Source organism: Lygodium microphyllum, chromosome 19 (assembly GCF_053477565.2).
Source record: "Lygodium microphyllum isolate KBCC chromosome 19, Lygodium_microphyllum_v1.1.10, whole genome shotgun sequence".
NCBI lineage: Eukaryota > Viridiplantae > Streptophyta > Polypodiopsida > Schizaeales > Lygodiaceae > Lygodium > Lygodium microphyllum.
In genome coordinates this window covers 4,000,504-4,014,517 of record NC_141153.1, presented here as the reverse complement: position 1 = coordinate 4,014,517, position 14,014 = coordinate 4,000,504, and the positions used below count along the sequence as shown (strand labels likewise).

The following is a 14,014-nucleotide window of genomic DNA, read 5'->3' as shown; positions in this document are numbered from 1 at the left end:
CGTGACTCTTGTGCTCAACCGCACACAAGACATCCCACTGATTCTCATGCAAGACAGTCCACATGGCATGTTGCTTATGGTGAGAACAAATGCCTCGCACATTCCACGTGGCTATCTTCATATATCTTCAAAACGAAAATCAGGAACGAGGCACCACTTGCCTCGATTTAACCTTGTCTGCTAGAATGTCAATGACACCTACATCGAGAAAATCCGCTAACACTGCAAAAGAATTCTGACGGCCCGCTTTAGAGGTAGATGGAATATCCACTGCCTTGGGAGTGGAACGAGGATAACGACAATCCCAAGGTGTAATCACATTACCTCTCGTATCAAACGCCAACTTAGCAGGTGGGCCCTTTGGACCGTCTGTATATACTTTCCTCGTAGAATGATTACGGGGGGCAGAAGGAACCATAGTACGCGCAGCATGCTGTGAAGAGAACATTTCTTTCCTGCGCATATACGTGCGCACGGAATCCTGTGAAACATTAGGCCCAGAATCCGCCAGGCCAGCATCCAACTTTTTACCTTTTTTGGGACGAGCCTCTAGCTAGTCATTGTTACGGAAATCCAAACCCAGGACCTGTTGTTTGCCTTTATCCAACATATTAGGTGGCTGAGTGGCCTCTTGTGACAGAGCATCGAGCACCATGTCATCCATAGGCAGCACAACATGCGCATCTTCTCAAGACAGTTGCCGCTCTGGGCATTCGGCCATGAAATGCCCCAATTTTCCATACGAAAAGCAGTGCCCTACAAAGCTGCCCCATTTCAAGCGAAAGTGTAAAGGATGCATGCCAGAGCAATTAAGGCAAAGCCACGCAGGCCTTTTCCTGGCACTGTCCCATAACATACACAAACGGTTTCGATTCATGGCCCTTAGGCTTGGGGAAACCAACATCGTTCCCACTACGGCCATCGCATCCTTTAACAATGGCCAATAAACAGCCGGACAATTTTCCACTTCAACCCACACCGGGCATTCACGTTGAAGCAGGCGCTGAAAGTCTGCCATAGGGCGCCATGGCATAACATGGACCAAACGGCGATCAAAGAACAATGGCAGTTTGGACAGGAGCTCAACCCAATGCTGCTCCGATTTTAGCAGCACCTCATAGAAGCCTCGAGGCCCAAGAAAGATCTCCTCAACACACTCCCCTTGTAGTAAATGGTGCAGCCACTAGCGAATAAGGAAAAGCACTGGGATCCTGCCATTGAAGAAGAGTATAACCGCACGGTCATAAAACACCGAAAAAGAGCGCAAGACAGTTTTGGGATCCACTGTGGCTTCCAGAACTTCTTCAGTTCCCACGTTAGAAAAAGCTTCATGATTATGCTGGACATAATCGCCAAGCAGAGTATTGGCAAACTCCAGTAAATGTTCCCAGTCAATCTCCTGCAAATACCCAGAATTAGAGGCCACCTACGCATAGGAACGTTCCTGATGACCCATTGTCTCGTCGGAAGTATGCTTGGAGCGTTTGCCCGCAGGTGAAAGTCAGAACCGGGAGGCCTCTCCTCTGTGCAAGGAACCATATCCTCTGGTTCCTCCGTATCAGAATCCAGACCAAGGGCTGCCACCGTCTGGTCAATGAAAGCCATATCCAACCCAGCCATGTTTCTGTCCTCCCTCTCTATTTCTTACTCTCTTGCTCTCTCACTAACGCTCTCTCTCTCTCTCTCTCTCTCTCTCTCTCTCTCTCTCTCTCTCTCTCTCTCTCTCTCTCTCTCTCTCTCTCTCTCTCTCTCTCTCTCTCTCTCTCTCTCTCTCTCTCTCTCTCTCTCTCTCTCTCTCTCTCTCCCCTGATGTATCTCGAAGCTGTCGTGAGCAGTGACGACTGATGTCTGACGTGAATGTATCTATCTCGACGACTGATGTACCCCAGAGCTATCGTGAGCAATGACGACAACTGATGTCTGATGCGAATGTACCTATCTCGACAACTGATGTTTGACGCGAATGCACCTGTCTCTGAAGACTGATGTTATGTGAACGTACTAACGCGATTATACCAGAGCATGAATGATGACGTGAATGTACCTCACACGACTCATGCATTGACGCATGAATACTGACATGGAGTTAATGATACGACAATGACGACTCTGACGAATGAAAGGATATTGATAATGACGGCTCTGACAGTGATGGATCTAACTGACGGAGAGGCTCTGGCTCTCACTAACGTGAATGTGCTGATGCAACAGTGACTGCACTGGGGATACTAACACAAATACCTCTCATGATCAATGCACTGACCGACAAACAATGAGACTATTCCCAGTAGGGGGTTGCCATCAATCAAAGAGACAGAAGGGCATTGAGTGGGTATCTTAGATTGCTAGATGGCAAAGACTACTGAAAGAGAAACCAGTGGGCATGAAACTAAACTTGACACAGCCAATTGGGCTGACCACAAGAGGCATTGCATCAGAGGGGCGGTAAGAGACTCCAACTAAAGATGAAAAGTTTTACTATGGACAAAACAAAAGGAGAGCTTGTGAAAATGCCACTCCCACAAGTGCCAAGTGATGGAGAAAGATGCAAAGGCTGATTGCAACAAATGGTTTGCATGACGTGAAATCCCACATAAGAGCTGAGATTGCAATAATATGTATACCAATGATTAATTAGGTAACAAGTGACATGAATGCAATATAGGAAACATGGGGAAAAGAATTAAATGCTAAAATGGATGCAAACCTGAAAGCATGTATGAAGGTGTGGGGCAACATGCAACAAAAAGCGATGAATGACATGGATACAAAGCAAAAAGACATATATGACAAATTGCAGAAGACATTCAAAAGGGAGCTAAGTGCTGCTATAGATGCAAGCGGAAAATCATGCATTAATGGCTGAGATCATGCAAAATACAAAGAAATCAAGGCTGACATGCATGTTGATATGACAGATAACTTGAACAAAGTAAGTGATGCATGGAAAGTAGATATGGATGCATTGAAATCTGATGCAAATGCACGCATAGCAACCAAGGATATGGAGATTGCTGAATTGAAAAGGCAGTTAGAGGCATGTAAGAAAGAATCAGCGACACACAAGTCAATGATGGATGCACAAACAGCAATGCCAATTGCACCGGAATTAAAGAAAGAGGTGGAAAGTTTAAAAAAGGACATGCACACATGGGTGAATGTGGTAGAGGGAGCTCAAGAGAAATAGTCACGCATACAATTAACGAAAATGCACAATGGATTGAGGTAGTCAAAAGAAACAAAGGGATGCCTCAGAACAAAGTAGAAATGATGAACGCAACACTAGAAGAGGAAGCAAAAAGGAAACTATATGCATTATGTATTCGTGTGGTGGGATGGCTGAAAAAGGAACCCCTCTAGAGGATGCTAAAACAGTTTGTGCTAAAATGGGTGTGAATAAGACACATTATGGATGCATGGAGGATAGCTGATCCAAGTGACAAAAGAGGTCAGATCCTCATGCTGAAATTTGAGGACATGGATAATAAGAGGGCCTTCCTCACAAAAAGAAAGACTTTTAAAGGCGAAAAGCTTTATCTCAATGAGGATCTCACACCCGCACAATCAAAGCATAGAAGGGCTATGCATGCCAACGGTGTTGGAGGCACGTAAAGAAGGCAAGTATGTTGTTTATTGAGATGGCAGAGTAATCATAGCATAACGAAGGTCACAATGACAGTACGTGGCCTATGAGATGTTAAGGATGTCCCTTTGGAATTGTAATGGTTCATTGAGACTTGATGCAGGTTATTTTGAGGATACTTTCCGTGGGACTGATATAGCTATTTATACAGAAACACATCAACGTATAAGTTCTAGATTACCAAATGTTGTGGGATACAAATGGGAGAGTGTTTACATGCCTCAAACTTGTAGGCCAAGAGGAACTAGAGGGTCAGGCGGGGTTGCTATTCTTTATCATGAGAGCCTCCAAGACATGATTCATGTGGTGTCATGAGATGTGCAAGCTAGATATATGTGGGTAAGATTGAGGATAGGGCACCCGAGGGATCTACATGTTGCAGTATGTTACTTCACACTTGCCAATTCAACATTTGTCCGTGGGGAGGGATCACCATTTGAAATAATCAGCCTTTTATGATACTGAACATGAGATGTTTAAGGAATTGGCATTAGACAAGGAACTAGAGCTTGATAGGACATCTCAAGATAAGGAGATGACATCATATGGATCCCATTGGCTAGCATTAGGAAGTGCTCATGGATTAGCTATATTCAATGGCTTATCGAGATGGCAAGGGAGTGTACACTTTCACTTGTTGGAACAGCAAGAAAGGAGCTAGCATTGTGGACTATGTAATGGGTCGCCAACATTAATTCCTGAAATTAAGCATTTTGAGATATCTCACAAGCCGATCGGTATAGCATCCGACCATGCAATCCTAAAATTCCCCCTAGCATGTGGTCAAATACAGGAAACATGCAGACAGGTACACACATTTTTGCACTAAATTTCTAGAGAAAACTTTGCATATCTATAGTGATGCAGTATGAGATGGCTTAAGCCAGCTAGACCAACATGAACCACTGGAGGATGTCACTAAATCTCTAGGGAAGATTTTACATATAGCAACTATAGAGCCATTCCCATGTACGATGGGCTCTACTGCACCACACGCAGATGCAATGCTTCTCAAAATGCTTGGTATGATGATGAGTGCAAACAAACTAGGACTTGCCTACTGAGGGATATTACACTAGGGACATGCACATACAAGCATGCAAGAAAAGTCTTCCATCGTCTTATACAAAAAAAGAAGAGGGATTATCTAGCCAAACTAGAGTCTAAGATGTATTAGCTCTTTTTGAGTAGGGACAACAAGAAGGCATGGAGGAAATTTCATGGTAGACAACCCCCAATTCAATTGACATCACCTACGATATGGCATGAACATGCTAGTGCACTGTATGATGTTCCATCACAAGAGCAGATTCCCTATCCATCAAACTCTAGGCCAACACAATGTGGATTCTTTACCCCAAAAAATGGTGAGGCATGCCATTTGGAGGTTAAAGAATGGGAGAGCACATGATCAAGATGGCCTTGTGGAAAAACATTTTGCAAATGCATGTTATGCATTGGCCCATGTCTTGTCAAATATCTTCAATAGAGCTCTATGTGAGGGGTTTCTACCAAGTTGGTGTGACCACACAATAGTGCTGATTTTTAAGAGCGGAGATCCATTTGGTCGATAACAATTACCGCACTATTATGATTGGCCATATGCAAGTGAAGATATATGCCTCTATTGTGGAGCATGAGTTGAGTTGGTGGGCTAAAACAAAGGGGATATGGTCTGCAGGACAAGCCAGCTTCTACCAAGGATACAATACATTAGACCATATATTCACCTTGAGGGCCTTAATTGAGGAGGGATGATCACGAAGGCAAAAGATCTATTGTTGTTTCATAGATTTCCGCAAAGCTTTTGATACGATACCACGTGCAAGACTCATGCAGAGGTTCCAAACCATTGGGGTCCCAATGAAAATGCAATGGTGTATTTATACATTATATGAGACAATGACAGGCAAAGTACAAGTTCCTGAAGGCACAAGAGACTCATTGTCTAGCATGGTTGGTGTAAAGTAAGATTGTCCGCTCTCTCCTTTGCTATTTGGATTGTACATTGACGAGATTTCAAATTACATACAGAGATGGGCTGGTATGGAAGCCAGCTTGGCAAGGGTATTGATACCAATTTTGCTATATGTAGATGATATTGTGCTCATCTCAATTTCACCTGAGGGACTTCAACGACATTTGAATGCATTGCATGTGTTTTGTGAAGAGAAAGGCCTCAAGGTTAATCTTGGAAATACTAAAATTATGGTCTTTAACACCTTAGTAGCCTAGGTGGCATGCTCAGAGCATCACTTTATGTATGGTGGCCAGTCTGTGGAAATGGTTAGACAATATGTATACCTCGGGGTCACTTTCAAAGGGCCACAGTTTTCATGGAAGGAGACTTCAGAGGCTAGGCTTACACGGGCATATGTGACTTTGGGCACTCTAGAGCGACAGTGTCCACACATATAGTTCAAGGAACCTTGTACCAAAGTGTGGCTCTTTGACACCCACACTACTCAATGGAGCAGCCATTTGGGGTCCAAGCCTTTATCATACTAGATGGATGCCTCTCATGGACTGTAGAGGACCTAAAGCACAACATTATGATAGCAAGGAAGATATGGAGAGAGTGCTGGTCATGATGATAGCACGTATGATAAGGGTGAAAGCCTCAATACCACAAGAGATCATCCGAGTAGAGTTGGGTGCAGCACCCATGGTAGTGGAGGCACTATTTCACGCAATCACTTTCCTCCAAAGGATGTGGCAGCTACCTAAAGACCAATACCCTAGGCTAGGTTTGGAGTCTTCAAGATAGTTTGCAACAAAGGGAGATAGACAGTGTTGGTACGCACGTATGAGCACATGGCTGAATTTGCATGGCATGAATGTAGACAGATTGCATCCATTTCAATTATAGCCTTGATTGCCCCACTTTGAGTCTCAGTCGTTCAGAGTTCAATAGAGTGATCAAAGCATACACCATTAAAGTGGAGACAAAGAGGACTTGGTCCAAGCCCCCTTTCCCATTAGGCATGAAGATGGCACAATATCAGTGTCACTTCCTGCAGCTTTCACATGATGGTCTCATAGTGAGGCCGAGATATCTAGATGCTCAACTCTCTCATGGGCTTTGAGTTGCTATTGGACAGATCCGCACCTCATCAGATTAGCTAATGATTGAGACAGGCCGATGGAGTCATGTTAGAGAAAATGAGAGGATATAGCTACTTTGGATGGGAGCCAGAGATGGAGGGACACTACATTTGTAGTGTATTGTATACTATGATATCCGAGGCCGCTACAATTATCTCTTTAAGGAGGGCTTTGGACCATTGAGATGGGTGATGAACTATGAGTACCAAAGATGCTTGGGTCTTTTCTTATTGGAGCTCCAACGGCGCAAAGTAGCATTGTTAGGAGATCAGAGCCAATCCCAGTCACGTCCACCCCTCTAGAGAGTAGTTACAGACTTTTTCAATATAGCTAAACCCCGGCTTGAAAACCCCGGCTACTGCCACCTTGGACACTACACCTCCTACCAACAGGCGCCATCGAGGGACATCATCAAGTAGCATCACAGTAGACAGAGCTACAATGTTATCCAAAGTACGACACCCTAAAATACCTGCTCGACAACATAGGCATGCTCATATGCGACACATTCACACCACGATTACTCGCTATAAACGAAGATTACCATGCTGACTTAGTCGGAGATAACTGGTAGAGTTTTGGTGGATTTCATAGACTAAGAGGCAGATACTCTATACTCTTTCCTTATTTTCATTTCCTGTTTCAGATTATCATGTAGATCTATACATAATTTTGTTTTTCTTCTCTAGTGAGAGATGATGATACCAGTTGTATTGGTTATGGTCTCAGGCCATCCTGGCCTTTAAGAGAAGCAAAGCCCAACGCCCACACCCAACCGGCCCCCACCCCCCCAGGAGACACATGTCGAGGATACAAGGGATACTACGCCACCACCAAAGGGCCCTACCCCCGCCGATTCAGCCTCTCGATGTTAGACCCATGCATGACATTTTAGGATGACCAAGCTCCATGAGCACTTCCACACCATACTTGGAACACACATGAATTGTACCCAGCCTGTATACCATTTTGTACCTACTCAATTAGTTCATCATAGCATTAGATGGTAGCTTTACTAGGACCTTGAAAGTTTCCCAAACATTTTGTATGTAATGTTTTGGTCTCATAGGCCAACTTGGCCTTTCGTAGACATTAATATAGCTCTCTCTCTCTCTCACTCTCTCTCTCTCTCTCTCTCTCTCTCTCTCTCTCTCTCTCAAGAATGAAGAGCCTCTTTGTCCATCCACACTACACTTTGCTTTGTTGTATGATGTATGATGTATTACATATACACTCCCATCTATCTTCTAGTAGCGCATTGCGTATGTTGCACATGAGGTTTTGCCTTGTTACCCTCATGTATTTATCAAGTGACATTGCTATTTTAGCTGTAAACATGTATTCTATAATCTGTAATTCAAAATAATCAAGTATTTGTTTTTGTTTTCCGTACTAATATCATACCGTACCTTACAAAATCCTAAGGTAACAATTAGTACTGTATTTTATCATACCATACCATATCATACCGTTCGCACATGGCAACCCTGCTCTTTTGTTTGAGGCAATGACACTAGCAAATAGGCATTTTGATAGGGTGTACTCTAGGAGACGACACAAACAGGTGTGGCTTATAGAGCCACATCAATCCCAATAACTCAACATGGCTACCATGAGGATTCTCTCATGAATGTATGAGACTTTGATGGACAATTTTTCACAAGGCCGAAGCCTCATGAGAGAAGACCTACACAAAGCACTAGTGGGAGTATCAATTCTCATGGTAGAAGAGAACTAGCTCTCAGCAAAGAGCATATTATGATGTTGTAGAAGCTTCTGCCAAGGTAAAGCTACACTTATTGGACAGCAAATGTGGGAGATACGAAGGTCCATGCAAGAGTTTATGTCTATGTTGCAAAGCAATGCACTCAATTAGTACAAGACCGGGCACCCTTGTTCCAAGAAGAGCCATGTGGGTCCCTATGAGGGTCAACGATGGACTTATTGTTTTGTTGACCATTTATGCCCCACATGAAAAGCACAAGAGACGATTTTGAACAACCCTTGATTAATCTACCCCAAGTTCACCATAGGGTAGTAGGTGGGCACTTTCACATGGTAAAGGCATTGCAAGATATAAGACTCAAACACAAATAGATCATTAGGGAAGGAGAGAAAACCACATCGAGCAAGTTTATATTCTAGATCAGAGGACAAGATTTATAGTTCACAACAAAGTTTAGCAGATCCACAAGCTTCCATACTCTAGGAGAGACAAGATAACAAGACCTAGGGTCTTTTCCAATATCAATAAGTTTTCATGGATGATTGGGCTTGTAACATATGTGTCCCAACACTCAAGAGGTGTGAAGAAGAGCCCTCATGATGGTCTTTCATAGCATGATAAAGACTATGGTAGGGACTTGGGGCCACTAGCTTGGTTCACAACACAAGCTCAGCATGTGGATATAAGCATTTGTAAGGAAATCGTCTTTTTTTGTCATTGGCCAACAATTGAGAAAGATCCCCACCGCAAATTACTCTCAGCCATAGTGTTCTTGAGGGTACCATCAAAGTTGGAGCTAATTGCGAGTATCATCGCATGGTTCGTCTCAAATGTTAAGTGTAGCCATCCTTTCGACCTTTGTGATGTTTCCATTGCAAAGACTCCTAGGATTTGGACAAATATCATCCATAATCTCCATGAGAGATCGGAAAGGCGGTAGGGTAGTTCTCACTGGATGAGGGGGAGGATGGTTTCATGCGGACAGCACATTCCGCCACCTCTTTTCACCTTGCTCCTCATATGGTCTAGCACTATAACCAACCAAGTTAGTTGTTAATTCAACCATTTATGATGTATGTAGCTACTCTTTACATGTCTTTATTTGTACTCCATGTATTTTACCTCAAGGGGGTTTTTCCTCCCAAGTAAGATTAGCAGAATTTGTTTTCTTCAAAACAAAAAAGGTTGGACTTGCATGTGCACCTCAAATTGGGCAAGACATTAATAATCGACATGATCTTGTATCACTTTGCAGGTCACAAAAGACTTCAGACGACTTGGTGCAACCTTAGTTTTGACAATGGAAAAAATAGGGGAATCATCCTAGCCATGTTGCATCCCCTAACAGCATGTCACTTCACCTAAGTGCATGAATGGGGCAACTTTATTGGATATGAACTGTCATGTGGCAGCTTTACAAATGTTCTCTTGCAAGCTTTATATACCCTTGGCTGGATATTGCCTCGCATGTATTGAAGTAGGGCTCGCCCAGGGCAACATTGAAGTCAGGAATCATAGTGGCATATCTTACATTCTAACACAAGCAATCAAGATTGAACACTCTCTTTTGATCTCTCAGTTGTTACACCTAATGGCAGGAGATTTTATGCTTCACCCTTTGGGGACCTCCTTAGTGTACACAGGATCCAAATTGTTGAGTTGAGGCTTTGGTCTCTTCTGATCCTTACTTCTGCAATAAGATACTTATTTAGCCTCCCCTTCAAATCTTGATCAGCTCTGTGAACGACCTACACCAACTTCTTACAACCTTGATAGATGTATAACACATGCACAAGCCAACAGCTTCTTGCAAAAACAGATCATTCCATCAGGCTATGAGGGCCCATGTGGTTTAAAGGAGTGTTACACTTTCTGTTGCTAATCTAGGTTTGTAATCCTGCATGCCCAGATACTACAAAGCAAAACGTGCTAGCAAGGAAGAATGGAGGAATTGCAAATACTCTGGCATTTGAACAAAATGTTAGCAATATAGAAAAAGCAAAACATGGTCTCCTTCAACATGCTTTTGAACCCTTGCAAAGTATAGAGTTTTTATGTTGTCACTACAAAGCAAAACTTGCAAACAAGGAAGAATGGAGGATTTGCAAATACTCCGACATTTGAACAAAATGTTAGCAATATAAAAAAGCAAAACATGGTCTCCTTTAACATGCTCTTGCACCCTTGCAAAGTAAAGGGTTTTTTGGTTGTGCACAAGACAGTAAGGAATTGTAAGAAGTCCGGCATTTCTGAACCCTGACTAAACAGAAAATGAAAAACCTTAAGCAGAAAGTATGCAAGGTCAAATCCCTACATAGTTTGTGAAGGAAACTGACAGGACAAGAAAGGAAGGGAAGGAAGACAGAAATAGATGGAAATCCAGAGATGGAGTGGCACAGATTAGAAGATGTTTGCACCTGGTTGGGAGCAAGTCTCAGACCAGCAGCAACACCATTGTGGAACTCTGGCCATGATGTCAGTTCTGAAATGTTCCCTGTGCTAGGATCCAAATTCACCTGCACGCAGTAAAAGTTAATTTCTCAATTCACTAAATAGAAAAAGTTGATTGCAAATATTCGTTTCAAAATTTTCAACCACTGTGTGCAAAACCAGATAAGTGAGTTCACAGGATCAGTGGTCATGTCACTGAATTCCGTCCAAATTGTAACAATTATAAGTCATTCCTCATGAACTTCTTGAGGATAGACAATAGCACAGGAAGATTATTCAAAATGAGCATGGTGATTTTGCAAGAGTACATTTAGGAAATATATCGACAGCTATTTATTAAGCGTCCATATTCGTGCACCCTACATAATGAAGGATCAGCTTTGAATATTCATGAATCCTAGATAATGAGGATAGACAATAGCATAGGATGCTTATTCAAAAGAAGAATAGTAATTTTGAAAGCTATTTATTAATTCTCCATATTCATGAACCCTAGTTAATGAGGGATCAGCTTTGAATATGAATGGGTGAACAAAGTCACAAAAGAACACTTGGACCAGATTTGAAAGACAGTCTTCTTTTGAAGCAAGCAATAAAAGATAATAGGGGAGCACTACAACCCTATGCCTGCTTTTTTAAGACATACAGATTGCTCCCACTTCCTGGACTTTCAAAACTTCTTGACAATACATCTGTAACACTGCTACTTTCAACTCAAATAGTGATTACATTATAACACAAAATGCTATAGCCAAAAAAGCAACTGAGCTACAAGATCATCTTTCTCAAGCAGCCTTGAGATGACAAAACCAAGATCTCTAAACCAATGGCTCTCTACATAACATAAGATATATAAATACATACAATAGCATTAAGAAGATCATACTTGAACAAAAATTCAGCTTGCACACATATACAGATACTTATGGACAAGTGATCTTTTGAAAAACTTCTCAAAATAACCTTGTAGTTTACCAAAAACACTACAATTAAAGGGGGTAGCAGATTTTCAAGCAATATGTATACAAAGAAGTTATGACTTTGGGTTTTGATTTCTCAAACTATTGTTGAATTCCCCTTTTTAAAAGGGACCAGCATGCAATGTGTGTATAAGTTCACCTAATCAGCTGCTTTCCAGTATGAAACGACGTGATTTAAACTTCACCAACACTGTTTTTGCTTATTCAAACGAGCCCATTCCTAAGCATTCAAACATATTTCCAAATGCTGCCACATACAAGCACAGCACGCATAGCAACCTAGTATTGACAGAAGAATCTTCTTAAGCAAATGAACTAATAAAAAAATTGCACAACACTTGTATTAAAGAGAACATTTTAGAACTTAGGCTTTTTACAAGAAGTTTGTAAGGAGATGTTAAAAGTGCAGATAGCAGTGTCCCTTACTGTTGCATCATGCTGTGAAGGAAGTCGGCCAGCCAAGACAAGTTTTGGAATGGGTAATACCTGGCAAACATCAGCAATATAACTTCTGATTGAAAGAAGGACAAAGAGCATCCCGAATAACCAAAATATTACATGCATAGATGTAGAAAATGACAAATGTACGGAGATATGCATGAAAATCAGTCCAGAATCGCAACTCCTGTCCAGTAAGAGCAAAGACAGAGCAAGGATTTGTCAAGATGAATGCATTCGTGCATAGCTTTTGATTACAAAAATACCTCTGTCAAAAGGTTTTGCATGGTCCCAAGCGTAAAGGCCCCACGACCAAAGGACAATGAGGTAGTTCGCTGTGCCAGCTGCCAGAGTTGCGCCTGATAGTGTATGCATTGTTCAATAATATTACCTACTTTTAAGAACAGATCAACATGCATATGCATTGCATATAGCAGAGAACAAAAGCATTGCATCAACTACATAAAATGGAGATAGGAGGGAGAAGCAGTGGTGTGTGACAAAAAGGAGAAAATGTACATGTAGCAGAGAAATCAAACCGAAAGATTCATTACATAGTACTTCCATCTGGTAAGCCCCTCCATTAGGAGAGATTAAGCCAGCCCAAGAAGAAAGCTCAAGGACCAGCCAAAAATTAAAGAGCTACTAGCTCGTTCTTCCCAGGGTACCTTTTACCTATTTCTTTTTTTGGCGTACCTATTAATATTGTTTTCTCACATTTTGATAGTCACCACCAACGTAAAAATATTAAATATAAAGCCGCTCTAAAAATGAGAGCAAAAATAAAAATGAAAGGGAATGCACGCTCTCTTCCACTTACCTCTAAGCATGTGAAAGATCTCTGTCAATATATGATTGAGGGTCCTGGCTGCCAAAATATGCTGCTTCTCTAGTGCCTAAATGCATGTCACTGTCCAGATCTACAAAACAATGATGCTGCCAATAAGCACCCATCTGTGATAGTGACCAGATGCCCACTCTGCCTCAGAGAAGACTGGGCTGGAGATGGCACTCACTTGACGATCTCAAACCGGGTAGCCTATGCTTCCCAGAAAGTCGTGATATCCATGAGCCGGCTCTCTATCCATGACTCACATTTTTGCTCCTCAAGACACTGTCATCTCTGCATATAAGTGCTATCGACTACCAATCTGAATGCTCTCCTCCAAAATCCTGGGCCCTGTGCCAATCCCAAAGACAGTGCATCTGAAGTAGTGTTTCAGATGACTTCCTTTTGGACATCAAACCTTGGAGTGCACACAATTCAAGCATAAGCCAACTCGGCAGAAGACCTCAAATGGAATCACGCCCTATAAGGTAGGAGCTAGGCAGTCCCCCTAGCATCCCCGAAAGAGAACGGACACTTCAAGCGGGGCCAATGCCTGTCAGCAGAGCACCCCGCAGAGACAGCTCTCCCCTCAATGCGAGCATCATCATCATCCCCCCCTCCCCAGAAAAACAAAAAAACTCACCCTCCCCTTCCTCCATTTCCACCAACCCCTTCCCCCAAGGACCCCTCCCACCTCACCACAGCCAGCCTCACAACAAACTAGACTACCTTTTCACTTCCCAAATCCCCCACCCACATTTCCCCCTAATGCCACCCCCACTAACCCCCCTCCTATAGTTCCCACTCCCAGCCACCCTCTCTAGGAGGTGACAAGTTCCATA

General features: G+C 42.6%; 1 protein-coding gene across 3 annotated transcripts in view; it reads right to left on the bottom strand.

Moving 5' to 3' along the window:
• The window catches only part of EMB2771 (E3 ubiquitin ligase), a 185,362-nt gene that overhangs the window by 118,276 nt on the left and 53,072 nt on the right, over window positions 1-14,014 (bottom strand). For all 3 annotated transcript variants that reach the window (XM_087700997.1, XM_087700995.1, XM_087700996.1), the window contains 3 exons: window positions 12,610-12,702; window positions 12,332-12,391; window positions 10,892-10,990 (listed from right to left, as the gene is read on the bottom strand). In XM_087700997.1, coding sequence (XP_087557123.1) covers window positions 10,892-10,990; window positions 12,332-12,391; window positions 12,610-12,702 — 252 coding nt within the window. The remainder of the gene's footprint in view (window positions 1-10,891; window positions 10,991-12,331; window positions 12,392-12,609; window positions 12,703-14,014) is intronic.